At 36.9% G+C, this 25,226-nt stretch overlaps 2 protein-coding genes across 6 annotated transcripts; both read right to left on the bottom strand.

The window, feature by feature from the left end:
- Window positions 1–2,391: 2,391 nt before the first annotated feature.
- LOC113663192 lies at window positions 2,392–13,082 on the bottom strand. Of its 5 annotated transcripts, none has more exons than XM_047800796.1 (11): window positions 12,814–13,082; window positions 10,546–10,650; window positions 9,776–10,087; window positions 9,321–9,448; window positions 7,794–7,924; window positions 7,039–7,429; window positions 6,307–6,449; window positions 5,831–6,044; window positions 3,330–3,393; window positions 2,744–2,917; window positions 2,392–2,655 (listed from the first exon to the last, which is right to left on the bottom strand). In XM_047800796.1, the coding sequence occupies exons 6-11, from the start codon at window positions 7,390–7,392 to the stop codon at window positions 2,420–2,422; spliced, it is 1,185 nt and encodes a 394-aa protein (XP_047656752.1). In that variant the 5' UTR covers window positions 7,393–7,429; window positions 7,794–7,924; window positions 9,321–9,448; window positions 9,776–10,087; window positions 10,546–10,650; window positions 12,814–13,082; the 3' UTR covers window positions 2,392–2,419. The 5 variants fall into 5 exon arrangements, 4 of the variants coding, with proteins under 4 accessions (XP_047656752.1, XP_047656748.1, XP_047656759.1 ...); XM_047800792.1 differs by having other exon boundaries at window positions 7,823–7,924; XR_007137918.1 differs by lacking the exons at window positions 5,831–6,044; window positions 6,307–6,449 and having other exon boundaries at window positions 7,823–7,924.
- A 1,714-nt stretch (window positions 13,083–14,796) lies between these two features.
- ponzr6 (plac8 onzin related protein 6) lies at window positions 14,797–24,926 on the bottom strand. Its single transcript, XM_027178435.2, has 5 exons — window positions 24,775–24,926; window positions 23,395–23,549; window positions 16,869–16,992; window positions 16,041–16,201; window positions 14,797–15,872 (listed from the first exon to the last, which is right to left on the bottom strand). Exons 3-5 carry the CDS (start codon window positions 16,975–16,977, stop codon window positions 15,666–15,668), a joined length of 477 nt encoding a protein of 158 aa, XP_027034236.1. The 5' UTR covers window positions 16,978–16,992; window positions 23,395–23,549; window positions 24,775–24,926; the 3' UTR covers window positions 14,797–15,665.
- Window positions 24,927–25,226: the final 300 nt, after the last annotated feature.

Raw genomic sequence — 25,226 nt, 5'->3', positions numbered from 1 at the left:
ACGGGGAGAACATACAAACTCCACACACACAAGGCGGAAGCGGAAATCGAACCCCGACTTTGGAGGTGTGAGGCGAACATGCTAACCACTAAGCCACCGTGCCCCCCCTTACCCAAAGCAAAAAAATATTTCCATTAAAAAACAAACAAACAAAAAAAAAACCCAAACAAGACACAAAACCAACCGATCAAACAAAACCCCCACAAGCTCCTACTATGATCACTGAATCAAATAAAATAAACTTAAATAAACAAAGGCTTAAATAAACCCAAAACATAAGTCCACTTACAGTTCTCACGAACACACGTTTTATCAACAGGCTAGTTATCCTCCAGACAGTGACGGACCACGTCTTTCTCTCATTTTGGGCGTGTGCCCGCTCGCGGTGTAAAGCTCGTCCGTGCTATTCTCCGAGATGCACTTGATGGCCTTTTGCGCAGCGGAATTTTAAAATTTTTTTGGACCACCTAGTTAAGGCGGTAGGGTAGCTTAGATGGGCCACCCGAACCGCAAAGTGCTGTGGGAAACCCTGTCCCCTAATTACGATCTGTAAAAAATATGAGAAAAAAGAAAAAGAATGGAAATAAAACTGTTAGCTTTTGTTGATTTGATTTGAGTTTTTTCTTATTTTGTTAAGAGAGTAAATGAGGAGCTCTTTTCCAAAACGCTATAAATACATTTTAATAGTTTTTATGAAAATTACTTTTTTTTTTTAACTAGACCCAAACATTTTGTTTATATTCAATTTATCCTGTTAAAATGGTCTGTTGGCTCAGTCTGAACATGTTAAACAGTGATTGTTAAATGAAACAACAATTTTGTTGAATATAAATTCAAAGTTACTTTTTATTTTTTCCAAAACGCTATAAATCTATCCTTTATTTTAAAAATATTTTTTTTTCTTATAAAAAGAGACATAAACCAAATAAAACTTCCAAATAAAATAAATAGTAACATATAATAAATAGTAAAAATAAATATTTTCAATTTCAGGTTTCAATAGTGTCCACCACATAAAACAAATAATTTAAATATATCACACATACAAACAACACTAATTAAATAAATATACAACAATGTTAACAATACATTCCAATCACTTAGTAACACATTTACAAAAAGTAACGATAGTAATGATAACAATATTCAACAGGCAACTTAATACATAAAATAAAGCAAATAAAGTAATACATTCAAAGTTAAAAACACTCATTTTGAAGACTGCACACAAACAAACATCTCTCGCCTCAGACCGCCGCCATGTTGGATTGCGTCGAGCGCTCACCAAATTCTGATTGGTCGAGAGGAAATAAAGCGTTTAGGCAAAAAACAGGTTTGGCGCTTATCACGGTTTGGAAAGAAATTGCATCTTGCAGTACATTTTAAACAAGGAAATATATCATTTTGGCATGACACATTGATGGAGCAGCATATAGGTTCATAACACAGCAAAATGACATGACAAACTCGTTTTTTTTTGTTTTTTTGGCATTTATCGCATTTTGGAAAAGAGCTCTTCAAATAAAAAGAACTTGAAATGATTAGATGTAGTGTAGTAATAGTGCTGAGAGATGTTTACTTACTCTCACAAACTGCCCTGATTGGAGTCTGGGTCTGGCAGATTATGATGGCAGTGCTTTGGCCATGATGCTCTTTGAACTTTTCAGCATGTTCTTATTGTTCAAGTTGATATTTTATTCTAGTTATTCTACAGTAGTTCATTCTAACGTGAACTGCAATAATTCAACTGACATTTTTCCTTTTTTTTGCATTTTAACATACAAAATGTTTCAACCAAATTCTTATTTTGTTAAGAGAGTAAATAAATAAAAAGGAAGAGTTATTAGATGCAGTGTAGTAATAGTGCTGAGAGATGTTTACTTACTCTCACAAACTGCCCTGATTGGAGTCCGGGTCTGGCAGATTATGATGGCAGTGCTTTGGCCATGATGCTCTTTGACCTGCTGACCTTTAGGACAGTTGATTGGCACTGTCTGGCCCACCAGGAATAATGTGGTGTTAACATTGTTCCCTGTCAATCCAGGCAGTGCAGGGCATGATTAAGCTGAAGAGGACCAAGGTTATTATTGTATTAAAATATTGTTGTTGGTTGTAGTACTTTGAATGTCAGTGTGGTAATTTGTTGCAGAAATGTGTTCTAATAATCACTTGGAGATAAAATTAAGAGAGAACAGTAACGGAGCATAAGTAGCAGTTAGAGACTTCACACTGATGATTAAGAAGAAGGAACTGGATGAGACTGTATCTCATTCACTCTCGACATCAATATCTAGAATATATTATTGTTGTATGATTGATGTATTACTGTAGTGTTTTTTTTATGCATGGCAAATCAAATCTAATTTGTGACCAGGCTAGAGCACGTACCGATGAATGAATCATTTTATTTTTAGTTCATTTAGTTCTCTGTAAATGTATGCGATTTGATGTAGGCAGTGGAATAATTGTGATTGGTGGCCTTATGTGTACAAATAGGAAACGTTGAACTCCAAGATCCATTTCCCATGAAGACAACAAGGGACTCTCCCTGTAGAGTGTAGCCCGCATTGCAGAAAAACTCGAGAGACTTCCAGCTGCTCTGTTCCAGAACCTTCCAGTTTATGAATCCTCCAGGCTTTTCACAACCTTTAGAGGCTGAGACAAAGATATCCAAGAAATGCAGGTTCAGTCATTTGGTAAATACAACACATGTGTAATTAAATGTTAATGTGTTAATTCTTACCTTCACAAGTTGGTGCAGGTGAGCTCCACGTTCCATCAGCCTGACGTGTGAGGTTCTGTGGGCCAACCAGGTTCTTCCCAGCGTTACAAATATATGTCACATTGCTTTGGTATGACTCACCAGTTGGCAAAGAAACAGCATTCTCCACAATGGGTGGAGCACCACATGAAGTCACTGAAAATAACATTTAAAGCAAAACATTTTATTCAGTGTAGATATTATATACCTAAAATACACAACTATCATCCATTACAGTGACCTGAATGTGGCAAATACAAGGTTATTCATAAATAAAAATAAATATAAACATATAAATACTAGTATATTAATTTTACTATGATCAAGAAAGGATTTGAGAGTTGGATTTTAATGACTAAGCTACGATTAACTAACTAACTGACAGTGTCCATCATTCAAGTCCAAATAATATGAATTTCTGTAGCTAATATTAGATAACTGAAAAGGAGTTTTTGGCTTCATGTTTGAATCTCTGTCACAAATCCAGCCATTTATAGACATTAGAAAATCATATCCAATCATCTCATATGGAGAGATATTGTCTATGATAAACACATCACAGACTCACCGACACATTCAGGCTGACTGCCACTCCATGTTCTGTCTCCCTGACAGATCTGAACACAATGACCCTAAGATGAATTGATAAAAGACAACAAAGATATTAAAAAGGAGGTAGAACCGATATAGAGTAGTGGAGTATACTGTAAAACACTCTTCTGCATTTTATAACACCTTTGTTACACCTTAAATAACCCCTAGATACAGTATTAATAGTACCAACTGTCCTCTGTCAGGCCTGTAAATGATTTCAATTTGTAACACACCCATGCGCATGATGCTCTGTAACCGTGTTGGAATAGAAACATGACAACAATCATAAATAACAGTTCATTACTCTGATTACATCAGAAATAGGCTAAAGTGAATGGAAACGTTTGGAGTAAAAGTGATAAGAACTTGTCCTTTCAGATATAGTCATAACAACAGCCATATAAAGGGTAGCTAAATAACATAACAATGGGGTTGCTGTTTTCATATAATCCTATTAACTACTCAACTACATCCTACTAAGCCTACTTATTTAAATTCACTTACAATTATTCAGTCAAAGTGGTGCTTGAAAGTTTGTTAACCCTGAGACACAAAATATTATACTCCATCATGTAATCCTAATGGCTAATTATTGTCTAGATATTAGTAAGATACAGGGCTGAAAGCCATTATCCTCCACCGTTTTTTTTTTACTGAAGCCAGTCGCAACATTTTGGAAACAGCGAGACCCTGTGGATATTAAAAGAATTACAGATATATTCGCAAATTGCCACTCTCACCACACAGCTCTGTAATAACTGCCTACTGACTACTTGCCCATGTTTATTTATTTAGGCTGGTTAATTCTATGTAATGATTTCTCCAATTAACTCTTTGCGGTCTATTGTTTGTTTAATCCCCTTACAGATGAACAACTCTGAAGTAATTCACAGGATGAAGGAAATATGCCATAAATATCATACAATGGTGTTTTTTGGTAGACACCATAAAGATTCCCTTGCCAGGATGTCTGGCTAATGAGTCTACTATATGCTATAAAAAAAAAATGCAGCACCTGTAAGAGGTTAACAGTTAATGTATCTTACAGCATGAAACATTGTCAGGACTCAGCCCGGACTTTTGGCCACGTGCCTTTTGTTTATTTTCCTCGTCACGTGCCTGCCCCGCCTTCGTCCGCCCCTCCCTGTCTCCACACCTGATCCTTATTGTGTCATCATTGTCTTTTATATTTAAGTGAGCCGCGTTGCCGAGTGCAGCGCGGAATCATTAGTTACGTTTACCCCTTCGTCATGTCTAGTCGTTAAGTGTCGTCATTTTTATTGTTTCAGTTATTGTCTTTTAGGTCTTTATCTTCATTATTTATTAAACCCCTTTCATTTGAAGCTATCCTGCATACGGGTCTGTCTCCTTCCTCCTCTGGTTGTGACAAACATATGCTATTTTAGGGAAACACTACCATTGAGTTGAAAATACATAGTTTATAAATATACAATATTACATATTGTGGCAGTGCCAAAGTATATTTGGTTAGCATTTAAACAAATTAACTACAGTATATGCATTATATGGTTCATTTGTTACATTAACATTAGTCACAATGTATTAGTGCTTAATTCGATTGTTTACTCATGTCGGATAATTAGTTGGTTATAAGACCTTTGTCATGACTCAGCCCAGACTTTGGCCACGTGCATTTGTTTACGTTCTTCGTCACGTGTCCCCCTCCTTCGTCTGCTCCTCCCTGTCTACACACCTGTTTCCTATTGTGATTACCCTGTGTATTTAACTGTGCCGTGTTGCCGTGTTGCCTTCCAGCGCGGAATCTACTGTTGTCTTTGTCCTGTCTCTAGTCCGTGTGTTGTTTCATGTCCCTTTGTTATTAAACCCTGTTGATTTGGCTATCCTGCGTTTGGGTCTGCTTCCTTACCCCGCGTCATGACAACCTTAATGTAAAGGAATTTAACTTTACATTTTTACATATAAGCCAGGTCTAATTACCATGCACGTCCACCCAGCAGACATTATCATGTGCTCATGTCCAGGACCCCTAACTTATAACACCACTTGAACAGAGCAGTTAGCAGGAATGTACAGCGAGACACATGACCATCTAATGATCAAGCTGACAAAGATTAAGATGGCCCATCTCATATCCAAAAGTACAGAAATTCCAGTCAAGTAACCGATAATTCCTACATCTTGTTGAGGCTAGAAATAAATCGAAAGGTTTGAAGGTTCAAAATCAAGGCCATCTGAAAGAGACACCAAAAAAAATGTGGTACTGTCTTTATATCCTACTTTAATATTTTTACAGCTGCTGCTGCAATGTTTTTTTGTTACTCAGTGACAAAAGATGATAAAAATCTGTAAACTATTTTTTTAAAATATATTAACGATTCTTTCATTGACATTTATTTAAAATATCAGAAATTAAGTTCCTAAATGAACAGCCAAAGTATATTTGGTTAGTATTTAAACAAATGAACCATATGCATTATATCAAAGTGAGCTTACTGAAAAACCATACAGTGCCCTCAATGCTAGAAGACTGCGATTGATCTTTGCCATAGTCTGCCAGTCATCGCTGCTGACATCTGTGGCTCGCTCATCCCCTGCCAGGTCCACCAGCGAGAACTTCCCATGAAGCATTTTAATTTGCCTTAAAATAATCTGCAGGATGGTGTGGGAATGGGACAAGTGGGGATTTGCAAATGTTGGGCCAGATTTTCTAGAACAAAGGTGAAAACAAATCATCCAATCAATTAAAGCGCATTTTTCCAGTTACACACAACTTGATTCATAAAGACTGTTCATATATTCATAGGAATCTGCTCCATCCTCAGACAACAGTGCACATCATTAACTGGTCGATACTTGCAACAGATGCACAGATACAGGATCAAGCTGTGCAGCTGGAAACACTGAGTATTTAATTAGATGCTTTTAGACATTTGATAGCATTTCGCACTACTATGTCTGAAAAAACTTACCTGCGTTCACTCCCCTGCTCAATCATCCTGATCACATCGTCAGCAGATGATACAGGAATTTCCTGCAGGCCAACAACCTGTACCTGCTGTTTTCTGTCTTGAAGGATACGCAGCTTTGCCTTTTCGTTTAACAAGTCAAAGACCTGAAAACATACGTTTAATCATTCAAAAAAAAAAACAGCTAAAGGACATTTGTAGTTTTGGAATTAAAGCCTTAGGATATTATAATAAAGTTTGGGCAAAAAAAAAGGGAATTTGCCACAGATCCACCCAGCAGACATTATCATGTGCTCATGTCCAGGACCCCTAACTTATAAAACCACTCAAACAGAGCTAAAGACAATAGTGCATAGGGAGATACCCTATATTAGCACAGTTAGCAGGAATGCACAGCGAGACACATGACCATCTAATGATCAAGCTGACAAAGATTAAGATGGCCCATCTCATATCCAAAAGTACAGAAATTCCAGTCAAGTAACCGATAATTCCTACATCTTGTTGAGGCTAGAAATAAATCGAAAGGTTTGAAGGTTCAAAATCACAGCACTTGCATCAGATGTTTAGACTGGAAACTGTGTACATTAATTCACATATGGGCGCAGGGCAGAATGCTGTCTCAGATGTGTAAACACATCCTGTACTATAAGGCAACAAACAAACAAACAGATAAATAAATAATTTGGTGATTATTTAACAGATTTGTAAGGAAAGTGAAACATTTAAAATCACCTGCCAGGGCATAGATTCTTTTAGGGCTGTTCTGAGCCTTGCCTGAAAATTCTCCACCCATTGTCTGTAAAGCCGCCATTTCCATGGATCGTCACCACATCTATATCTTTCTTCGCCATTTCTGAGGAAATGTGGCCAGAACAAAAAAAAGGCAGTTGCGGGGAGCAAGGCACACGATGAGGCAGGAGGGGGGATCAAGGAACACGGTGAGGCAGGTGATTGGCGCATGTGGTGTACAACAAAACAGCTGGTGAATGAATGTGCATGGAGTAAGCATAAGCACGACAAGGCACAACATAAGGCAGGTGGGGGGGAGCAGGGCACACGGCGAGGCAGGTGGGGGGGAGAAGGCATACGGCGAGGCAGGTGATTTACCAGAGATCATGGCCATCTGAAAGAGACACCAAAAAAAAAATGCGGTACAGTCTTTATATCCTACTTTAATATTTTTACAGCTGCTGCTGCAATGTTTTTTTTTTGTTACTCAGTGACAAAAGATGATAATAATCTGTAAACTATTTTTTAAAAATATATTAACGGTTCTTTAATTGACATTATTTAAAATGTCAGAAATTAAGTTCCTAAATGAACCAAAGTATATTTGGTTAGCATTTAAACAAATGAACCATATGCATTATATGGTTCATTTGTTACATTAACATTAGCCAAAGTGTATTAGTGCTTAATTCGATTGTTTACTCATGTCGGATAATCAGTAGGTTATAAGACCTTAATGTAAAGGAACTGAACCTTACATTTTTACATATGAGCCAGGTCTAATTACCATGGATTTCTCTCCTATTATGGAGTCTCGGAGCACCTGAGTTAGCTTACTCGTCCAGAAAGGGATGTGTTCTCTGTTCTGCCCAAGGGATCAAATGCATTCCTGAGAATCAGATACAATCACATGGCATCAGCAATAGGACACAGCAGGACCCTAACATTGTATAATAGTTTACAATAATAATGACTTGCAGACCTGCCAACCTTGGAAAAATTTTTTGAGTAGCAACTTACTGCAGTGACACGGCGCGAGGTCAGGCACATTTGCTGGTCAGTGTTGATTAAGTTCACATGCTCACTCATCACAATTTTTTACTTAGCACACAGTTCTCACTCACCACCATATCTAGTTATTCAACATACAAGTAAACCATGAAGAAATCTTTTATTGAAAAGGCAACATAAAAACTATTTTAACAACTCTTTATGTATTGCCATAAATTAAATCAAATGAACTAAACAGTAACTTCATATCTGACAACACATACATGTGTTAATTTTCTCAGCAATAATGCAAGACTCTAGACTTCGCTATGGTTTTGACTGGCTGATCATATAATGACCTCTCTCATCATTTCTACTTTCTGCTTTTATTTTCCTGCTTTTCACAAAAAAAATCTGATGTCCATCAGATGTGATCTACAGGAGCCAGTAACAATCAAATAAGAATACGATCGATATTTTAAAAAACACATTCGTTTCGTCGTTATAGCATGACTGCGTGATATAAAAGGGATACAGAGACGCTTGCGGATATTGATTTCTGCGTGCTCGCGCCAGTTTGTCTTTTCCGTTAAAGTACAACGGCAATGTGTTTACAGGCATGACTTGCGTTTCCTACATAAAAACTGGCAAATAAAGTAAAACTTGATCTGTGCGTAAAACTTAAACTTGAGGCACAACACCGGACACTTGGGCCTAACGACGCCTGTGGTTCGGCAGGCTTATTAAAAATTCTGGCCATTTACCTTTGAAACGTTAAGTCCTCACTTGTAAAAAACAGTTACTGTAAGAAGAATTGAAGACAGACAGAGACAGATGAAAACCACATTCGTTTTGATGGCTCTCCGCTTGTAGCGTTGAAGAGTTTTAAACTGGCGCTATGATTGGTCGAATTATTATTTTCCCAGGTCGCAGGTTCCTAGGTCGCAAATGCAAAGACAGTTGTACTCAAAGGCATCAATGTTTTTTTTTACAATGCGTATTTTGAAGTGACAAATCGTAGCAGCGTACTTTGATGTCCAAATGCGTATCTGCTACACAAAATGCATAAAGGTTGGCAGGTCTGGACTTGGCTGACTACAAAGCTTAATCAGAACTGAATGAACTTTATTTTATTTTTTTTTTTTTTTGGGGGGGGGGGGGGGGGGGGGGGGGGGGGGGGGAGATCTGCTTAAAAACAAAATTCCCATGCAATTCTATACATTAATATATCATTCATAGTACTTTGCATTACAGCGCAGCAGGAAATGACACATTTGGTGCCTAGATGAGCTTACTGGAAAACCATACAGTGCCCTCAATGCTAGAAGACTGCGATTTATCTTTGCCATAGTCTGCGTCATCGCTGCTGACATCTGTGCAGCGAGAACTTCCCATGAAGCAGGTTATTCCGCCTTAAAAGAACCTGCAGGACAGCGTGGGAACGGGAAGTGTGAGCATATGCAAACGTCTCGCAAGATTTTCCAGAACAAAGGTGAAAACAAGTCATCCAATTAATTGAAGCACATATATCCAGTTATACACAACTTGATTCATAAAGACTGTTCATATGTTCATAGAAATCTGCTCCATCCTCAGACAACAGTGTGCATCATTAACTGGTCGATAGTTGCAACAGTTACTCGTTCCATAGATACAGAATCAAGCTGTGCAGCTGGAAACATTGAGTATTTAATTAGATGCTTTTAGACATTTAATAGCATTTTGCACTACTATGTCTGAAAAAGCTTACCTGTGTTCACTCCCCTGCTCAATCATCCTGATCACATCCTCAGCAGATGATACAGGTATTTCCTGCAGTCCAACAAGCCGTACCTTCGGTTTTTATCTTCAAGTACACGCAGCTTTTCCTTATTGTTCAAGTCAACGACCTGAAAACATAGGCAGGTGGGGCGAGCAAGACACACAGCGAGGCAGGTGGGTGAAGCAAGGCTCACAGCGAGGCAGGTAGGGCGAGCAAGGGACACGGCGAGGCAGGTAGGGCAAGCAAGGCACACGGCGAGGCAGGTGATTTACCAGAGCTCATAACCGAGATCATGGCCACCTGAAAGGGACACCAAAAAAATAGTGGTACTGTCTTTATATCCTACTTTAATATTTTTACAGCTGCTGCTGCAGCAATGTTTTTTTGTTACTCAGTGGCAAAAGATGATAAAATTCTGTAAACTTTTTTTTTTTTTTTTAAATATATTGACAGTCCTTTAATTGACATTATTTAAAATATCAGAAATTTAGTGTGTGTGTATATTTGGTTAGCATTAAAACAAATGAACTACAATATATGCATTATATGGTTCATTTGTTACATTAACATTAGCCACAATGTATTAGTGCTTAATTCGATTGTTTACACATGTCGGATAATCAGTAGGTTATAAGACCTTAATGTAAAGGAATTGAACTTTACATTTTTACATATGATCCAGGTCTAATGTTTTGCATAGCCACATACTAAACAAAGATCAGTCATACTAAAAAGATTGGTTAATTGATAAACTGTACCCCACTGAAGACTGAAGGCAACAATTAATTGTGTTTGGTCCCTTTTCTGCTTCCCTCCCAACTGCTCTCTAGCAAAGACAATACAACTGACAGGATCCAAATATTCTGCAATAAAGAAAACATAAAAAGAAGTAATTAGAAAAACTGCAAAATTCCATTTACAAACCACATATACATATTTGCATTCACATTACTTTCACTCATTTAAACATAAGAATCTAAACATAAGAATGTGTGTGTTTTACATTATTTGCGGCACTCAGAATAAGATTACACACACAAACGTGATGAACGAAACAGCAATAAGTAAAGATGATTTTCTTTGGCATCATCATAAACAAACAGGATTTGTGGCCCAAACTTAACTTCCGGTAGACTACAGAGCAGTATAACAATAGAGTAGATTACTTTCACATGTTCAGATCTGACGCACTATTACTTATTATTATTGCACCGGACACGAGCGACACAACAAAATATAATATTATATATAATTCTGGAGCTCAGACCGTATTGGCACAATATTCATATTATTTTTGTCACAGGGCTTTATGTCATTTCAGAACTTAACTTAATTTCTGTAGAAACTACTACCTGAAGTCTTTTATTTTATACATTTTGTTTTGTATATACTGTATATTACATCTCTATTCTTTTATATATTTGCATTTCTTTCTCTTTGCTGCTGTAACAAAGACATTTCCCCATTGTGGGACAAATAAAGGTATATCTTATCTTATCTCTTACTTGTGGTCATCTTAAATATTTAATTGATGTACGATGATAAACAACATATTCGCTTCACTGCAACGTGTCTGTAACATTCTATATATTCAGTTAGTGAACACGCAGCACACCTTCGTGTCTCATGAATGTGAGAATTCAGCATTACCTGTAGGCAGCTGTCTCTGTAGAGAAACAATGACTGACAGTGCAAAGCATTAAGGCTTCTGATCATCTGAAGGCAGCTTTGTTCTGTAATAACTCAAATTATCTCACTACAGCATTTAGCATTTCAATGCAGATTTTACTAGATATCCTGATTCCACTTTGCATTTCAAGTCAAGTCAAGAAGCTTTTATTGTCATTTCAACCATATATAGCTGTTGCAGTACAACGTTTCTCCAGGATCATGGTGCTACGTAAAACCAAAGACAGGGCTATAAGGACTTAGTAAGTTAGTCCTAGCCACATAAAGTGCAACTGCGCAACATGGTGCAACCAGTGCAGGACAAAAGACAGTGCAGACAAAAAGTTACAAGACAATACAAAAAATACACAAAAGACAATAAACAGAAAGAGCGCCAACCAGTGTGAATACTGTATGTTCAACAATATTGTGCAGTAATACTAGAATGAACAGTTTCATAGCAGCAGGTCCCTGAGATAATGTATAGAATTGTGCAAAACAGCAAACGACTGACAGTATGTTGGACAGTATGTGCAAAGAGCAAAAAAGTGTGCAAAACAGCATGCAAACATTTGAAACCCTTTTAGGGACACCCTGGGACATTTTGGGACACCCTGATACTAACACTTACTGTACCTTACATCTACAGGGCTATTAATGTCAGTCACTCGTTTCGGTCTTTTTAAATGCTTTAAATTTAAATCCTCTAAAGCTTAAAAATATAACAAACCTCCCTATTTACACACCATACTTCACCTGGACATTTTAAGGACAATTTTTAAAAACCATACACATTTATGTATATACATTATTTCTCCATTTATATTTTCATATAGTTTTTTTATATAGTTTATACTTTTTATTATTATTTTTTGCTTCTTTTTTTTAAATACTCTTTATTCTTATACCGGACAGTTGCATAAAGCATTTCACTGCATGTCGTACCCTGTAGAAACTGAGTGCAAGCTGGCTGGTCGTGACCGGTTTAAACCAGATTGTCCAGGCAAAAGCCCGCGCAAAAAAAAAAAAAGTGTTCATATTTTTTATTTTGTTAATTCATGTCTTGTGTTAAACTTTCGTCACTTTTCGTAATTTAAGAAATTACTGTACAATCATACAAAATGCAATGAAACAAAACAATATCACATTGAGGACTAACGTGTCTTTATGTAAAACAGAGAGGTTTGATGTCGGTTGGCTAAAAAAAAAATCATCATAGACTCGATTTTTCTGCACCAAAATGTGCAGAAAATATACAGAATTAAATGATGACAGCTCGATTGTTCAGTGTTAACACGATCACCAAATACGTTAATTAAAAATAATAATATTAAAATGCATTTTCAACTAAAACTTACCTGTTGAAGAAAATGAAGCAGACCTTGGATCGCTGGTCTTGGTCTTCTTATTCGCGCATGCGCAGATTACTTACAGTCATCTATTTTCTAAAGCAGGGCTATCAAGTGTGACGCATTGAGCGTGACAGTCACTCATTTCGGTCTTTTGTCACGCTCTCACGCCACACATTGTATTTGCCACGCAGTAAAACGTACTACTTATCATATATTATGCCGCAGCACCCAAAATGTATCAGTCCGCACCGCTGTCTCTATGGAACCGGGCAGGAATCAAGCGCGTCTCCCCTGGAGCTCCTAGTCGAGCCTGACACTTACCAGCCAATCAAAAAAAGAGGCTACACAATAGCCAATCAGAAAATAGCACTATTGTATATGGGTAAGATTTAACGCAACAAACAATTAAAAAAAATCATTAGAGAGGGTATTTTCGATGGTCAGTTTGAACAAAACCTCAACACGAAACAGCTTGTCTCTGGACGGGACATTGTCCTCACTCATGACCCTAAAATGTCTGCGCTTGAGCCGAACTGTTTTAATTGGGAGCATCATTACAAATGATAAATGTCCAAAAAGGCAATAAACACAGTAAACAACACCAGTCATAATATCTCTCTCTCTCTCTCTCTCTCTCTCTCTCTCTCTCTCTCTCTCTCTCTCTCTCTCTCTCTCTCTCTCTCACACACACACACACACACACACACACACACACACACACACACACACACACACACACACACACACACACACACACACACACACACACACACACACACCGGTCTTCAAAACTTGAGAGCCCTGGGTACACAAGTACTTTATTAATTCGTTTAAATTTGTCAAAGAATCATAAGTAAAATGTTTACTGTTGGATGTTTAGTTTGCAAGTCTAAATTAAGTACATGTATAGATTTTCTTAATATTCTAAAGTTTTCACTTTAATGAAATTATTATTTGCAAAAATTATTTATTTATTTATTTATTTGTTTGTTTGTTTGTTTTTGTTACATTTACTTAGACTTACAATCATTTTTTACATTGTAGGCTACAACCTGATCAGGATAAAGTGTGCAGCTGGAAATTAATTAATTAATCTAAAAGGTTTATGCAAGCTAACTGGGCTAAACTTACCACTGTGTGTGTGTGTGTGTGTGTGTGTGTGTGTGGTGTGTGTGTAAGGCTATATAAGATATCCTGTTTTTTTGTCTGTTTGTTTGTTTGTTTAAGAATTGTCATTACTTTTATTACAGTTATCCCACGGGTATGTTTCCCTTTGTAGATTGAAATATAGTTTCTGGTTTCTAGGCTATTCAAAAGGCTGTGTATCCACGTGACTGTTATTATTGAACATATGGTAATCTTACACCTAGTTAGATCAGGCTTACAGTAAGGAGAACTGAACATAAGCAGGTATTAAGCCAGAAGATTTGCATTAAGCTTTAAACGTATAAGTGTATTATCTCATTGTATTTTTGTTCTGTCTTATGTTAATAGATTTAAGTGACAATTGTTGAAGCTTTGTTAGTCATGCCACAGTGTATATATTTCTACCTCTTTTCTGCCACTCAGCTGTATAATACACTGTCTGGTGTGTCAGCACAATTAAAAGTGTGTGTGTGTGTGTGTGTGGGTGTGAAAGCGAGATAGAGAGAGACAGAGACAGAGAGAAGGGGGTGTATATATTTATCATTCATTCATTATTCCTCAGTGAGTACTTTTTCCTGGGCAGGCTCAAAGTGTCAAAGCTCTGGAGTCTATATCCAGGTTGGGATGTGTATCCCTGTGAGCCTCCATGGCTGCCAGTTAAAGTGATGTTTAAATATATTTGTTATTATTAGTATTGGTGTTTGCAGGTTTATTGGGCTGGTGCATGTTCTACAGTATCATGTTATCTTGTGTTTGTTTGTCTACCACCCAGTGTTCAGTATCATATACACATGGACAAAATTGTTGGTACCCTTTGGTTAATGAAAGAAAAACTCACAATGGTCACAGAAAAAACTTTAATCTGACAAAAGTATGATCTAGCAGTTCTGTGAATATCTATACAAGCCAATAACATACCTGTATGAGAATGTAACTTCAGTGTAGGCTCCTGAAAGCATATAGAATTCCTGCTCACTTGTAGATGCTCATACACGAGCCACATGACCTTATTGTGAAAATTCCTGGAAGACCCAGATAACTGGAGAAAGCAATCCAATAAAGTGAAGATAATATTTAATGACCAACGATTCAAAACCACAGCACAAAGGCATACTCAGACACCGAGCGAATACAGGTTATTTCCGAACATTGTTCTGGTGATCTGTCAGACAGTGACTGTGTATGACTGAGTGTATGAATGTTGAGAAATAACATCCTTTACCTGCTCATTTACTAACATACTGACTGTTTACTGCCATTTATCTAAAGTATATTGAAGGTTTCAACTGTTATTGTTTCTTTTACTGTGACACGATATCACTGCAGTAACATCAGTTGGCTTTGTAAATTAAAAAAACAAACAAACTAGACAATAAATTTTAATATCATTTGTGCTGAAGGCTAAATGAAGGCTAAATTTTGAATTAGTGGGCATAAGTGGGCATAATTAGTTTAATGAAGTATTCAAGCGAAACAAAAACACATAAAAACTAGATGTTGAACATTGGATATATTGATTCTCTCAAATATGCGTAGTAAAGTACACTTAAAACTATAAAAATATATATAAACAGATGCTAGAGAAAATCGACTGGCATTATAGAATTCTATAGAATATTTGTAACATAAACAACTCTATACAGTGCCGCGCCCTAAGGGTTAGATCAGAGGGAAGACTGGGCGTACACAGGCGGGGTATTAGGCTGCAGAGGCTAGTAGCCCGGATTCACCGGAGGTGGCTGGTAGGACTGATTCACCAACGGCTGGCAGGATGTGTTCGGCGGTGGTTGGAAGGTCACGTTCACCGGTGGGTTCACAAACACTTGGGGCTGCCTGCGAAACTTCAGCTCTCTGGCCATCTGGCACCATGCGCACATTCGACAGCAGGTCATCACGCAACAGTCATCACACATTGTGCCCTTATAGAAGTCCACAGGAGAAAACCAGAGATCAATCCAACAAACCAAAAATAACAAATAAACAAATAGTGTATTCTTTTTGCCATATTTATATTTGGGTTAATATGAATAAATTTGGAGATAACTTTAAATCTGTCTAATCACAGTGCAGCTCAAAACAGCACATACCTGGATGTGGTATCTCTCTCTCATGGCACTTCGTACAGAGTAAGCGGCAGGTGGGATGAGGGTCCCGAAGCACATATCCAGCAGAGGGAGACAAAGGCATTCTCCAAACTCTTGGCTTGTAGTACACATCAAACACCAGGGGCACCAGAGTCCAAAACAGCCTGTACAAACACATGAAGGCAAAATTTTGTGTAAATGATGATGAAAATAATGGTTTTTATATATATAGCTCACCCTGTGTATCTAGCTTCAGCCCCAAACATATTGCATTTGTGTTGTTCGTTCTGTCTCTCAGTGGCTTTTTAAACAATTTGATGTGGTGTAAAATATTTTAAACAACATATTTTGTACTGTGACACTTGTGTGTTATTGTGTTTTTGAAAGACCTGAGCTTGGCTTGTCTTTAAAAAAATGTTTATTATAAAGTAACACATTTAAGTCATATTTTTTCAAGTAATTTGAGTATTTGTGTATATGTGAACATGTATTACATTCTCACGATAGAGAAACCATTATTTTATCACTATGCTACACAGGAATTACTTCAGAGATGAAAGGTAAAGTGTCTGAACATAAAACGGAGTAACAAATATCAACAAAGTTAATTCAGGAATTGAAATGATTTGCCCAAATGATTAGTGTTAATTATGTGTCTCCATTTGTGCCCACTAGCCACTCTGTCACATAACAGCTTTCAAAGAGTAGGGAGGAAGCTAATACAAGCTTCATCTGAGACACTTAAAGCCAACCTCCATGTTATTGTATGTATAAATGCAGCATATAATAAATACATAAAAAACAACACTTCATATACATTCATATACTCACAGACACTCATGTCCTCGCAGCAGTCACACAGGCCAGTGTGCCATGTGTTAATTTTAACACCAGGAGGCACAGTCACCCCTGGCTGCACGGTGATGGTAGTATGAGCCATTATAATAACACAGACCTACAGAAAACACACAAAGCACACACACACACACACACACACACACACACACACACACACACACACACACACACACACACACACACAGTCATCATAATTCTTTTACAGTCATCATAATTCTTTTACAGTCATCATATTTCTGGTCTTTTAAAAAGGTTCCACAATAATGGAAAATTTAAACAACTGATCAGTTCCTTTCATTTTAATGGTCTTTATCAATTAAAATCCCTCATTCGTCTTCAGTAAGCATTTTATCCTAATAAGGGGGGCCGTGGATCTGGAGTCTGTCCAAGAAACAGTGGGTGTGAGGTGGGAATACAGCATGGATGGCTGGAAAACTAGTCCATCACAAGACATCAAGCACACTACAGGCAATTTCATGAAAACAATCCACCTATCCTGTTTCTATGAGGTTAAGGCAAACTAGAAAAAGGCACACAGACGTTTGGCGAACATGAGAATCTAATTTGCCTGATGCTTGTATTCAAATTATCTTACAAGTGAGTCACACAGCCGAGTAGTTAAGGGCGTAACAAACTTAAAAGCTTCCGGTCACTAGCGCAATGCCTTAAGTGCTGAGTCACAGAAAGCCATTAGAGCAAAACCTGAGTTCAAGTTTAAATCATTTTGTTCATCATAATGTTCATCATCTTACTGGAATGACCTCAACAAAGCGAAAGTGTTTATATGTGACTAGGATGACTTAGTTTTAGTGTTGAGCACTGTGTTGTTTTATGTAACACCATGGTCCTGGAGAAAAGTTGTTTCATTTAACTATGTGCTGCTTCAGCTATCGATAGTTGAAATGATGATTAAAGCTTACTGACTTGACTTGACTATAGATTTATCGCAGTGAAAACTGCAGGTCTAAATCTATGAAAAATAAACACATTCATTCTGATGGCCTACAATGACGAGGTGTACAACAGAATCTACATATGGAGCTGTATTCAACCTCAACATGGTTTAGGAACATTGTTATGACAAGGGCATACATGTGTACACAAAGGTAACGTTAGAAAATATTAGCTTGCCGTACTCGTTAACTTTGATGCTCCAGTTACTGAGTAAAGAAGCAAACATCTCACATCATATGTTTGGGCAGTTCAGCTAGATTTTTTTGGCTGCACATTTGGGCTAAGGTTTTCTGCTGGATGTATATTGTAGTGATAAAGGATTAGTTATGGGTCTTTACCTCAATAAGGTAGCAAAGAGCGTCAGAGAATTTTCTATGTAAGTTGAAAAAAAATCATCCAGGGTAAAATATCATCAAAATATATGATTTTTAAAAAATGTAAATAAATATGTCAGTTATTGTAGTTAAATTTGTGTTATTAAAATTTAAATACTACTATTCGTGATTGGCCTTGAGGCTTGGTATTAGCATTAGCAAAACTTGAGTATCCTGCACAGAGCATTGAACTCTACCCCACTAAACACTTTTGGGATGGACTGTAATTCCAACTGAACCCCAGACCTCTTCAGTCCCTTGACATCTCTAATGCTCTTGCGTCAGAATGAACATAAATCCACAAAGCCACATAGCAAAATCCAGATGAAAAAACTTTTGTATGCGATGGATGAAAGTATAGCAGCACTGGATGTGTTTAAACTGCATTGATTTTAGAATTATAATTGATTTGAAACTTGCATATTAAGCAAAAGTCTTAAATGCACAACACTGTGCAAAATATTTTTTTTTTTCAGATTTAATTGCATTTGTATTCTTGTGAGTCCTTATGAGTCCTTATACGACACCTTCGGTGACAAATTTGATTATTGTGATCATTCATCTCAGGAGCACGTACACTCTTAAAAATAAAAGTTCTTCTATGATTTATTGTCATAGACCTTTAACATCCACTGAACGTTTGCAAAAACAGATCTTTTAGACTATAAAAATGTTAAACAGGCCTGGCCAACCTGCGGCTCCTGAGCCGCGTGCGGATCTTTGCCCGGTTTCATGTGGCTCTTACGTTCATATCGAAAGTTGTATTTTTGTCTTTTTAATGTGCGTGTTCGCTTCGCCTGAGTTCAATACGGTATTTTTGTCAAACGCGCATGTGAGTGGGATGTAAATACCTCAAAGCTTCCCAGTAGGAGCAAGATCATTTGAGTAAACAATTTGTGTCAAGTTCGCTCTCAAAATGGCAGGGGAAAATGCACAGCAAAATGAAAATATGAAATGAACACAGGACATTTTTAACAGAGTGGGAGAGTTTATATTTTTTTGTTGAATGTAATGGCAAACCATTCAACCTTTTATGTCAGGCATCATTAGCGCATTTCAAAGCTTCAAATCTTCAGCACCACTTCAACTCACTCCATGCTAACATCGACCAGGAATTTCCAAAAGGGACTGAACTTTGCAAGCACAAGTTGGTCCCTTTGAAAAGTCATGCAGAAAAGCAGATACGTTTTTTCCAAAAATTGACAAAGCACTTAGAGACTGTAACGCTTGCATCGTATCATCTGGCTTGGAACATTGCATGGGCCAAAAAGCCATACAATGAAGGGGAGTTTGTTAAAAAAATGTCAAATGTCAAACGGGCTGTGCTTAAGATACTGTCAATGTTTGGGTCAACATACGTCTGTGAGTTGTATTTTCTACCCTGAAACACGTGAAATCAAAGCATAGATCTGTTCTGACTGACACCCATGTGAAAGAATTGCTTCGACTGGCAACAACGGAATACAAGCCAGATTTGAAGAGGACTGTTCAAGGCAAGGAATGCCAGAAGTCCCACTAAGTAACATGCATAGTAAAAGAAAAACGCTATTGTAAATTATTATATTTTTGTTTGTGGACTTGGTTGAACGGAGAGTTTGTCTGTGTGAGACAGTGCACACAATGTTCATTGTTGAAAATGACTGGCCTGTGGTCTTAGTAATGTAGGAGTCAATTTCTGTCATTATCATGTTGGTGTCTGACATTTACAATAAATCTGGCTGAGCAAAGGTGTGTGTGTGTGTGTGTGTGTGTGTGTGTGTGTGTGTGTGTGTGTAAGGGATAGAGTGATGTTCATATGTGCCCATGTGTATGATGCGGCTCTTTGAAGTAACACAGTAAAAAATGTGGCTCTTAGTCTCTGACTGGTTGGCCACCCCTGTTATACTGTAGAAAGGGCATCACCAAATGACGGACCGCAGTCCGGATCCGGACCGAGTGACGGGTCTGACCGGACCCGTTAAAATTCTAATATTATCATATTAAGCATCTCCTTATTGTAATCAAATATTATAAGATTATATAAGCTCTTTGATATTGATAAAAATGTAAATCTTTCGTTCATGCGCAGTTTATCTAGTTATTACTACAGGAGCGTCATCAAAATGCACTTTTTATTTATTTTATTCAGAAGAAATTCAGTGTCTGTTGTCTTTTACTTGACATGTAGTAAAGACAAGTACAGTATTGTTTTCCATTCAAGTGCCATACAAGTTCAGACTTTGAAAACACAAATTTAACAATAAATTATATAGAAATGTATTTGCATTATTGATTTTATTAACATGAGGGTACACTATTTTAAGTGACAATATAAGATTCGGACCTTTGCTGGGAGGAAATTTTTAGTAACTGGACCTCTTTGAATTTTAATTGAATACCCCTGCTGTAAAACTAAGAAAAATGTTTTTTTTTTTTTTTAAGACCGAGTTCCTGGAATGTTTGTAGTGTAGGGGATTTTATATAGCATGGTCAATTCAGCAACCAGCATATTCTTTAGGAGGTCAACCAAAGAACCTGCAGTAAAGCCACATGTATTTATGCAGAACTAGAGACAGGAACCTGAGCTCAAACACAGCTATGAAGCTGTTGAACTTTATTGCTGTAGTACTGCACAGTTCTAGGTTTATGGGATTATAGGTTTTTAGGTTTAAGTGTAGGTAATCTTATACCTATGCAGCATTTTCTCTAAAAACAGAAAGAGTGCCTCTCACCACACAGTAAGAGTTATACCGGGAGAGAGATTTAAAAGTAACTACAAATCAAACAGTAGATAATTGAGTGTAGTTAGTTGTTAAGCCTCAAAACTACATTAACAAATCCAGAGCAACATGCAGGAAAGCTGGTGCGAAAGACGTCAGTCACAATGCAAGCGTCAACGTCTGATAAAACCGAAATAAGCTTTGACCACAATTACGGCATAAATTATACAGATGAATCAATGCTGTTTATTAAATGAAGCAATGTTGATGGCATTTTGATAAATAGCAGGATATGCTAGCTCAGGTTAACCTGGTTACTTCTTCCAGAAAGATAAGGCGTTTTCATGGTGGGTCTGAATATTTAAAATCAGCACTCAGGACTGATTCCGGGCTTATCTGAGTGAACATCTTCCCACCCAGCACATGTTTGTGCATGCAGGTTTGCAAAATAATAAGCACTTGGTTCATTTGCTTGCACATACATATATATATATATATATATATATATATATATATATATATATATATATATATATATATATATATATATTCAAGCAAGAATAGTGTGATAAAGGCCTTAACAAACTCACAACCTTGTTAACAAGTTAAGTTTTATCTACTAGCACCTACTATTCATCAATAACACTTTCCCCAAAATAGAAAATAAAGCACAAAATAGAAAGGAAAGCAACATGATAGATTGATTTGTTCACATCCTTAGCACGTGCTGCTGAGCGAGGTTTGCTTCAATGCCTCATACAGACCTCAACAGGATTCGGTTGACCAGACAACCGTTACCAAGAGGACCAAAGATCAGTTCTCTGGATCAATCACAGCTTTTTATTCACACTTCACCAAACATAACAAGCAAGTGTGAAAACGACACTGACGTAGATTTGGTGATGGAGTACAAGCACAGACATACTGTACCACCAAATCAACAAACAGGTGAACAAACACACACACAACCTCCATCTCAGGCCCCAGGTTTGAAACCTGTTGCACAGCTGTGTCTGAATTGAAAAGGGAAGTGCACAAATCTAATAATATGATGGAGCTCTGAGACTGGAGGCCTCACTTCACTTTAACTGCTATTGTGTTCATTTTTATGTAAAAAAAAAAAAAAAAGGTGCCACATTTCCATTTCCGGTTTCAACATATTCAGCTAAACTAGTGGTGAGGCAGTGGTGGCGGTTTAAGTGTTGTTGATCAGAAGATGAGCATTCAAGCCCCAAAGGTGCCAAGCTGCCATTGTATCACATCTGCCTCTGTACCACAACTTCCTCATCTGGGGTGTGCAATGAAAAGAATTGCGCCATTGTTGTAAAGTATGTGTAACAATAATAACAGGCTTTTTTTTTTTGTCTAAATGAAAGCCTGTGTTTTAATACAATTTAAACTATGTGACTTTGGATTTGCAACCACTTTCATTATTAAATTAAAGCTTCACATCTTTGAATGAAAATGTGAAGTTCTAAGTAAAATGATTTTTCACAGTTCCAGACTACTGTAAACTTTACAAATCTGTTGAGGCATCAGTTTTTCTGACACCCGATCTCATCATTCACACCTGCAACAAAGTTCCGTCTGGCAGAACCAGTTCTTCTGTAAACAATAACAGTATTATAGTTGAACCATCATTAAGAGGAACATAGGACACAGAGACATTTGAAAAACTTAGATAATGACAACATTTTTTCCATCATGGCCAAATGTTTGACTTGCAAACATGAAGTCAGGAACCACAGGCAAATACAATTCACTTTTGCTCAGTAGAGAACTTTCCACTTTCTGTTTTCTCCTTTAGTTTTCTGAAGCGTATTTGCTTCTATATATTCGAACAACATTCTTTTACCTATACGATTAGAGATTCAATATTGTCCTTATTATGAGGAACAAATATTTTTCCTGTACAGAGCATCACAATACAATCTGGGATTTCTAAAAGTTTTGTGGAACAATAAAATTACAAATTGCATGTACATACGACCCCTTCTCTGCTCAAGCCATGGTTGGTAATATTCAATTCAATTCAATTTATTTCTATAACGCTTTTAACAATTTCGCATTGTCTCAAACAGAAGAAGAATGGAAACATAAGAGAGAGCAAAGGCAATAAATTTAATAATAATAATAATAATAATAATAATAATAATAATAATAATATTAATAATAATAATAAATAAGGATAAAAATAAATAAATTAATATACACAATTAAAGTTTAAAATCATTTTTTTTAAAAACAGAAAGGTTTTAATATTAACTTTATAACTGTTCAAACCTACTCCTGAATAGATTCTAAGGATTTTAAACATGGCAACTTCAAAACCCATAACTTTGGTTTATAACATGTTTTCCTACAACACTACAATTCAACTGTAACAATTTATTAATATAATAAAAAACAGGATATTGACATCAGTCTGACACTTCAATAGATAAAAAGGAAAAATAAAAATTCATATCGTACCTGTTGGAGCTGTATGTGAGATGTGAAGCCAAAATCAGGTGGACTTTCTTTTCTGAGTGTGCATTGGTGTGAAATGTCAGCAGGACAGGTGCAGGAAAGAGCACAAAGGCACGCCCAATGCTTCCTTGTTATATACTATTTGTTTTGGCAACAATCTGTTAAAACAGAGGCAAATAATCGTTTTTAAAAATGTCAATATCATTTAGATATTCTGTAAATAGACCTTAGTGAGGTCAAGATCAAAATGCTGTACTGTAGATACTGAAATAAGTGTTTTTAAAGATGAACATCATTGTAGTAAGAATTGCACAGATGCTTAAATGTAAATCAGTCAGACATTTGCAAAAGGGAACTGAGAAAGGTCTGTGCACGGAAATCTGCACGTAGTTGAACACACAGGTACACCACAAAGTATTTCTAGCAACACAGTTGAACTGTAGCATATATATACGCAAACATCGAAAGAAAAAAAAACAAAAACAAAGTGAAGCCAAAATCAGGTGGACTTTCTTTTCTGAGTCAGAGTGCCTGATCAGACCCTGATCAGAGTGCCAACCCATTACAGGGCACAATCACACACTACAGAGAATTCAGAGATGCCAATTAGCCTACAATGTCAGAAAGCTTTGGATTTGGTAAAAACCCCTTAATTATCTACATGTAAAGAATTATTTTCTGTATCTTTAAAGATAAAAATAATAAAAAATATCATTAGATATTTATTTAAAAAGTAGCTCCATTTGAAAGTTTTACATTTTCCCAGACCAGTTCTAGGTAAGAAGAATGTAATTAGCTATACTTTTAACACAGGTTTAGAGAGTTAACACATATTCTGTTCACACTAGGAGGATATAAAGGCAGTAGACACTCTGAGCTTTAGCTTGCCTTGTTGCCGGGGTGCGACCCTCAAGGGAACATGTGCTCTAGATTAGTGTGTGTCTCCTTTGAAATGTAGCATGCATTAAATGTGCGGGCTAAAAGATAAATAATGGTGGTCCTTTTGGTACAGTTATATAAATGCACATTACGTTCACATGACCATGTAATATATACATTAAATGTATAAAGTACAACCTGAAGAAATAGAAACCTTGGTAGAAAAAGGTAGGAAGTTAGGAAGCTTCCTTTCAGCTTCCTCTGGGGGGAAATGCTAACAGTTTTATATTATATATTATATATATTACTCTGGAAATGGATTTCCATAATCTAAGAGGAGTTTCATAATTGTTGGTCAAGGGAAAAAACAACAACCTTACAGCCAGGTTCTGTTTATAACTTGAGTCAAGTTTTATTGTATTTTATCAATGTGGTAATCGTCATAAAAAAGGTAGAAGGAAGCAAGTTACAAAGAAAAGAAACAGAATAGTATCTCTTTCTTACCAGTCAATATTCTATATGAAGATGAAGTGGTGGCAGTCTTCACAGCTCTGAGCCTCTGTATTGTTTGTCAGATTTTTTCCCCTGGGGTTTCACGTCACACCCAATCATATCTCTCAAAACCTCCGTGCCAAATCTCTACCTCTGTGGTTATGCACTCTTTTGGTATCAGATATCAGATTCGCTTGTGCATTCGACCACACACACACAGTGTTGGATGAAGGGAATGAACTGATGCAGTACACACACACACACACACACACACACACAGTCGATTTACCTGAAGAAGACCCAGTAGGGTTGAAACGTTGCCTTTTATTAAAAATGGGAGTTATAAACAGTGTTGCGGACATTTTTTCCACAACCTTGTTACAACCTTTACTTCAGCTCTACAAATACTACATACAGTTCATCACTTCATCCCCATATGTTCCACATTGTTGCTACTTGCACTA

The sequence above is a fragment of the Tachysurus fulvidraco genome, chromosome 1 (assembly GCF_022655615.1).
Source record: "Tachysurus fulvidraco isolate hzauxx_2018 chromosome 1, HZAU_PFXX_2.0, whole genome shotgun sequence".
NCBI classification, from domain to species: Eukaryota; Metazoa; Chordata; class Actinopteri; order Siluriformes; family Bagridae; genus Tachysurus; species Tachysurus fulvidraco.
Note: the sequence above shows the minus strand (reverse complement) of the source record. Positions and strands in the feature narration are given on the sequence as shown.

Excerpts from the sequence above, each read along its gene's own strand:
- LOC113663192 (XM_047800796.1), bottom strand. The coding sequence starts at position 7,392 with ATGCCTTCTCCCCCCCACCTGCCTCGCCGTGTGCCCTGCTCCCCCCCA. Across the intron at positions 3,394-5,830 it reads GGGCACTGTATGGTTTTTCA|GGTCATTGTGTTCAGATCTG; the intron begins GTAAGCTCACTT and ends AATTCATCTTAG. Across the intron at positions 2,656-2,743 it reads ACCTGCACCAACTTGTGAAG|CCTCTAAAGGTTGTGAAAAG; the intron begins GTAAGAATTAAC and ends TCTTTGTCTCAG.
- ponzr6 (XM_027178435.2), bottom strand. The coding sequence starts at position 16,977 with ATGGCTCATACTACCATCACCGTGCAGCCAGGGGTGACTGTGCCTCCT. Across the intron at positions 16,202-16,868 it reads CTGCGAGGACATGAGTGTCT|GCTGTTTTGGACTCTGGTGC; the intron begins GTGAGTATATGA and ends GTGTTTGTACAG. Across the intron at positions 15,873-16,040 it reads GAGAGAGATACCACATCCAG|GGCACAATGTGTGATGACTG; the intron begins GTATGTGCTGTT and ends GACTTCTATAAG.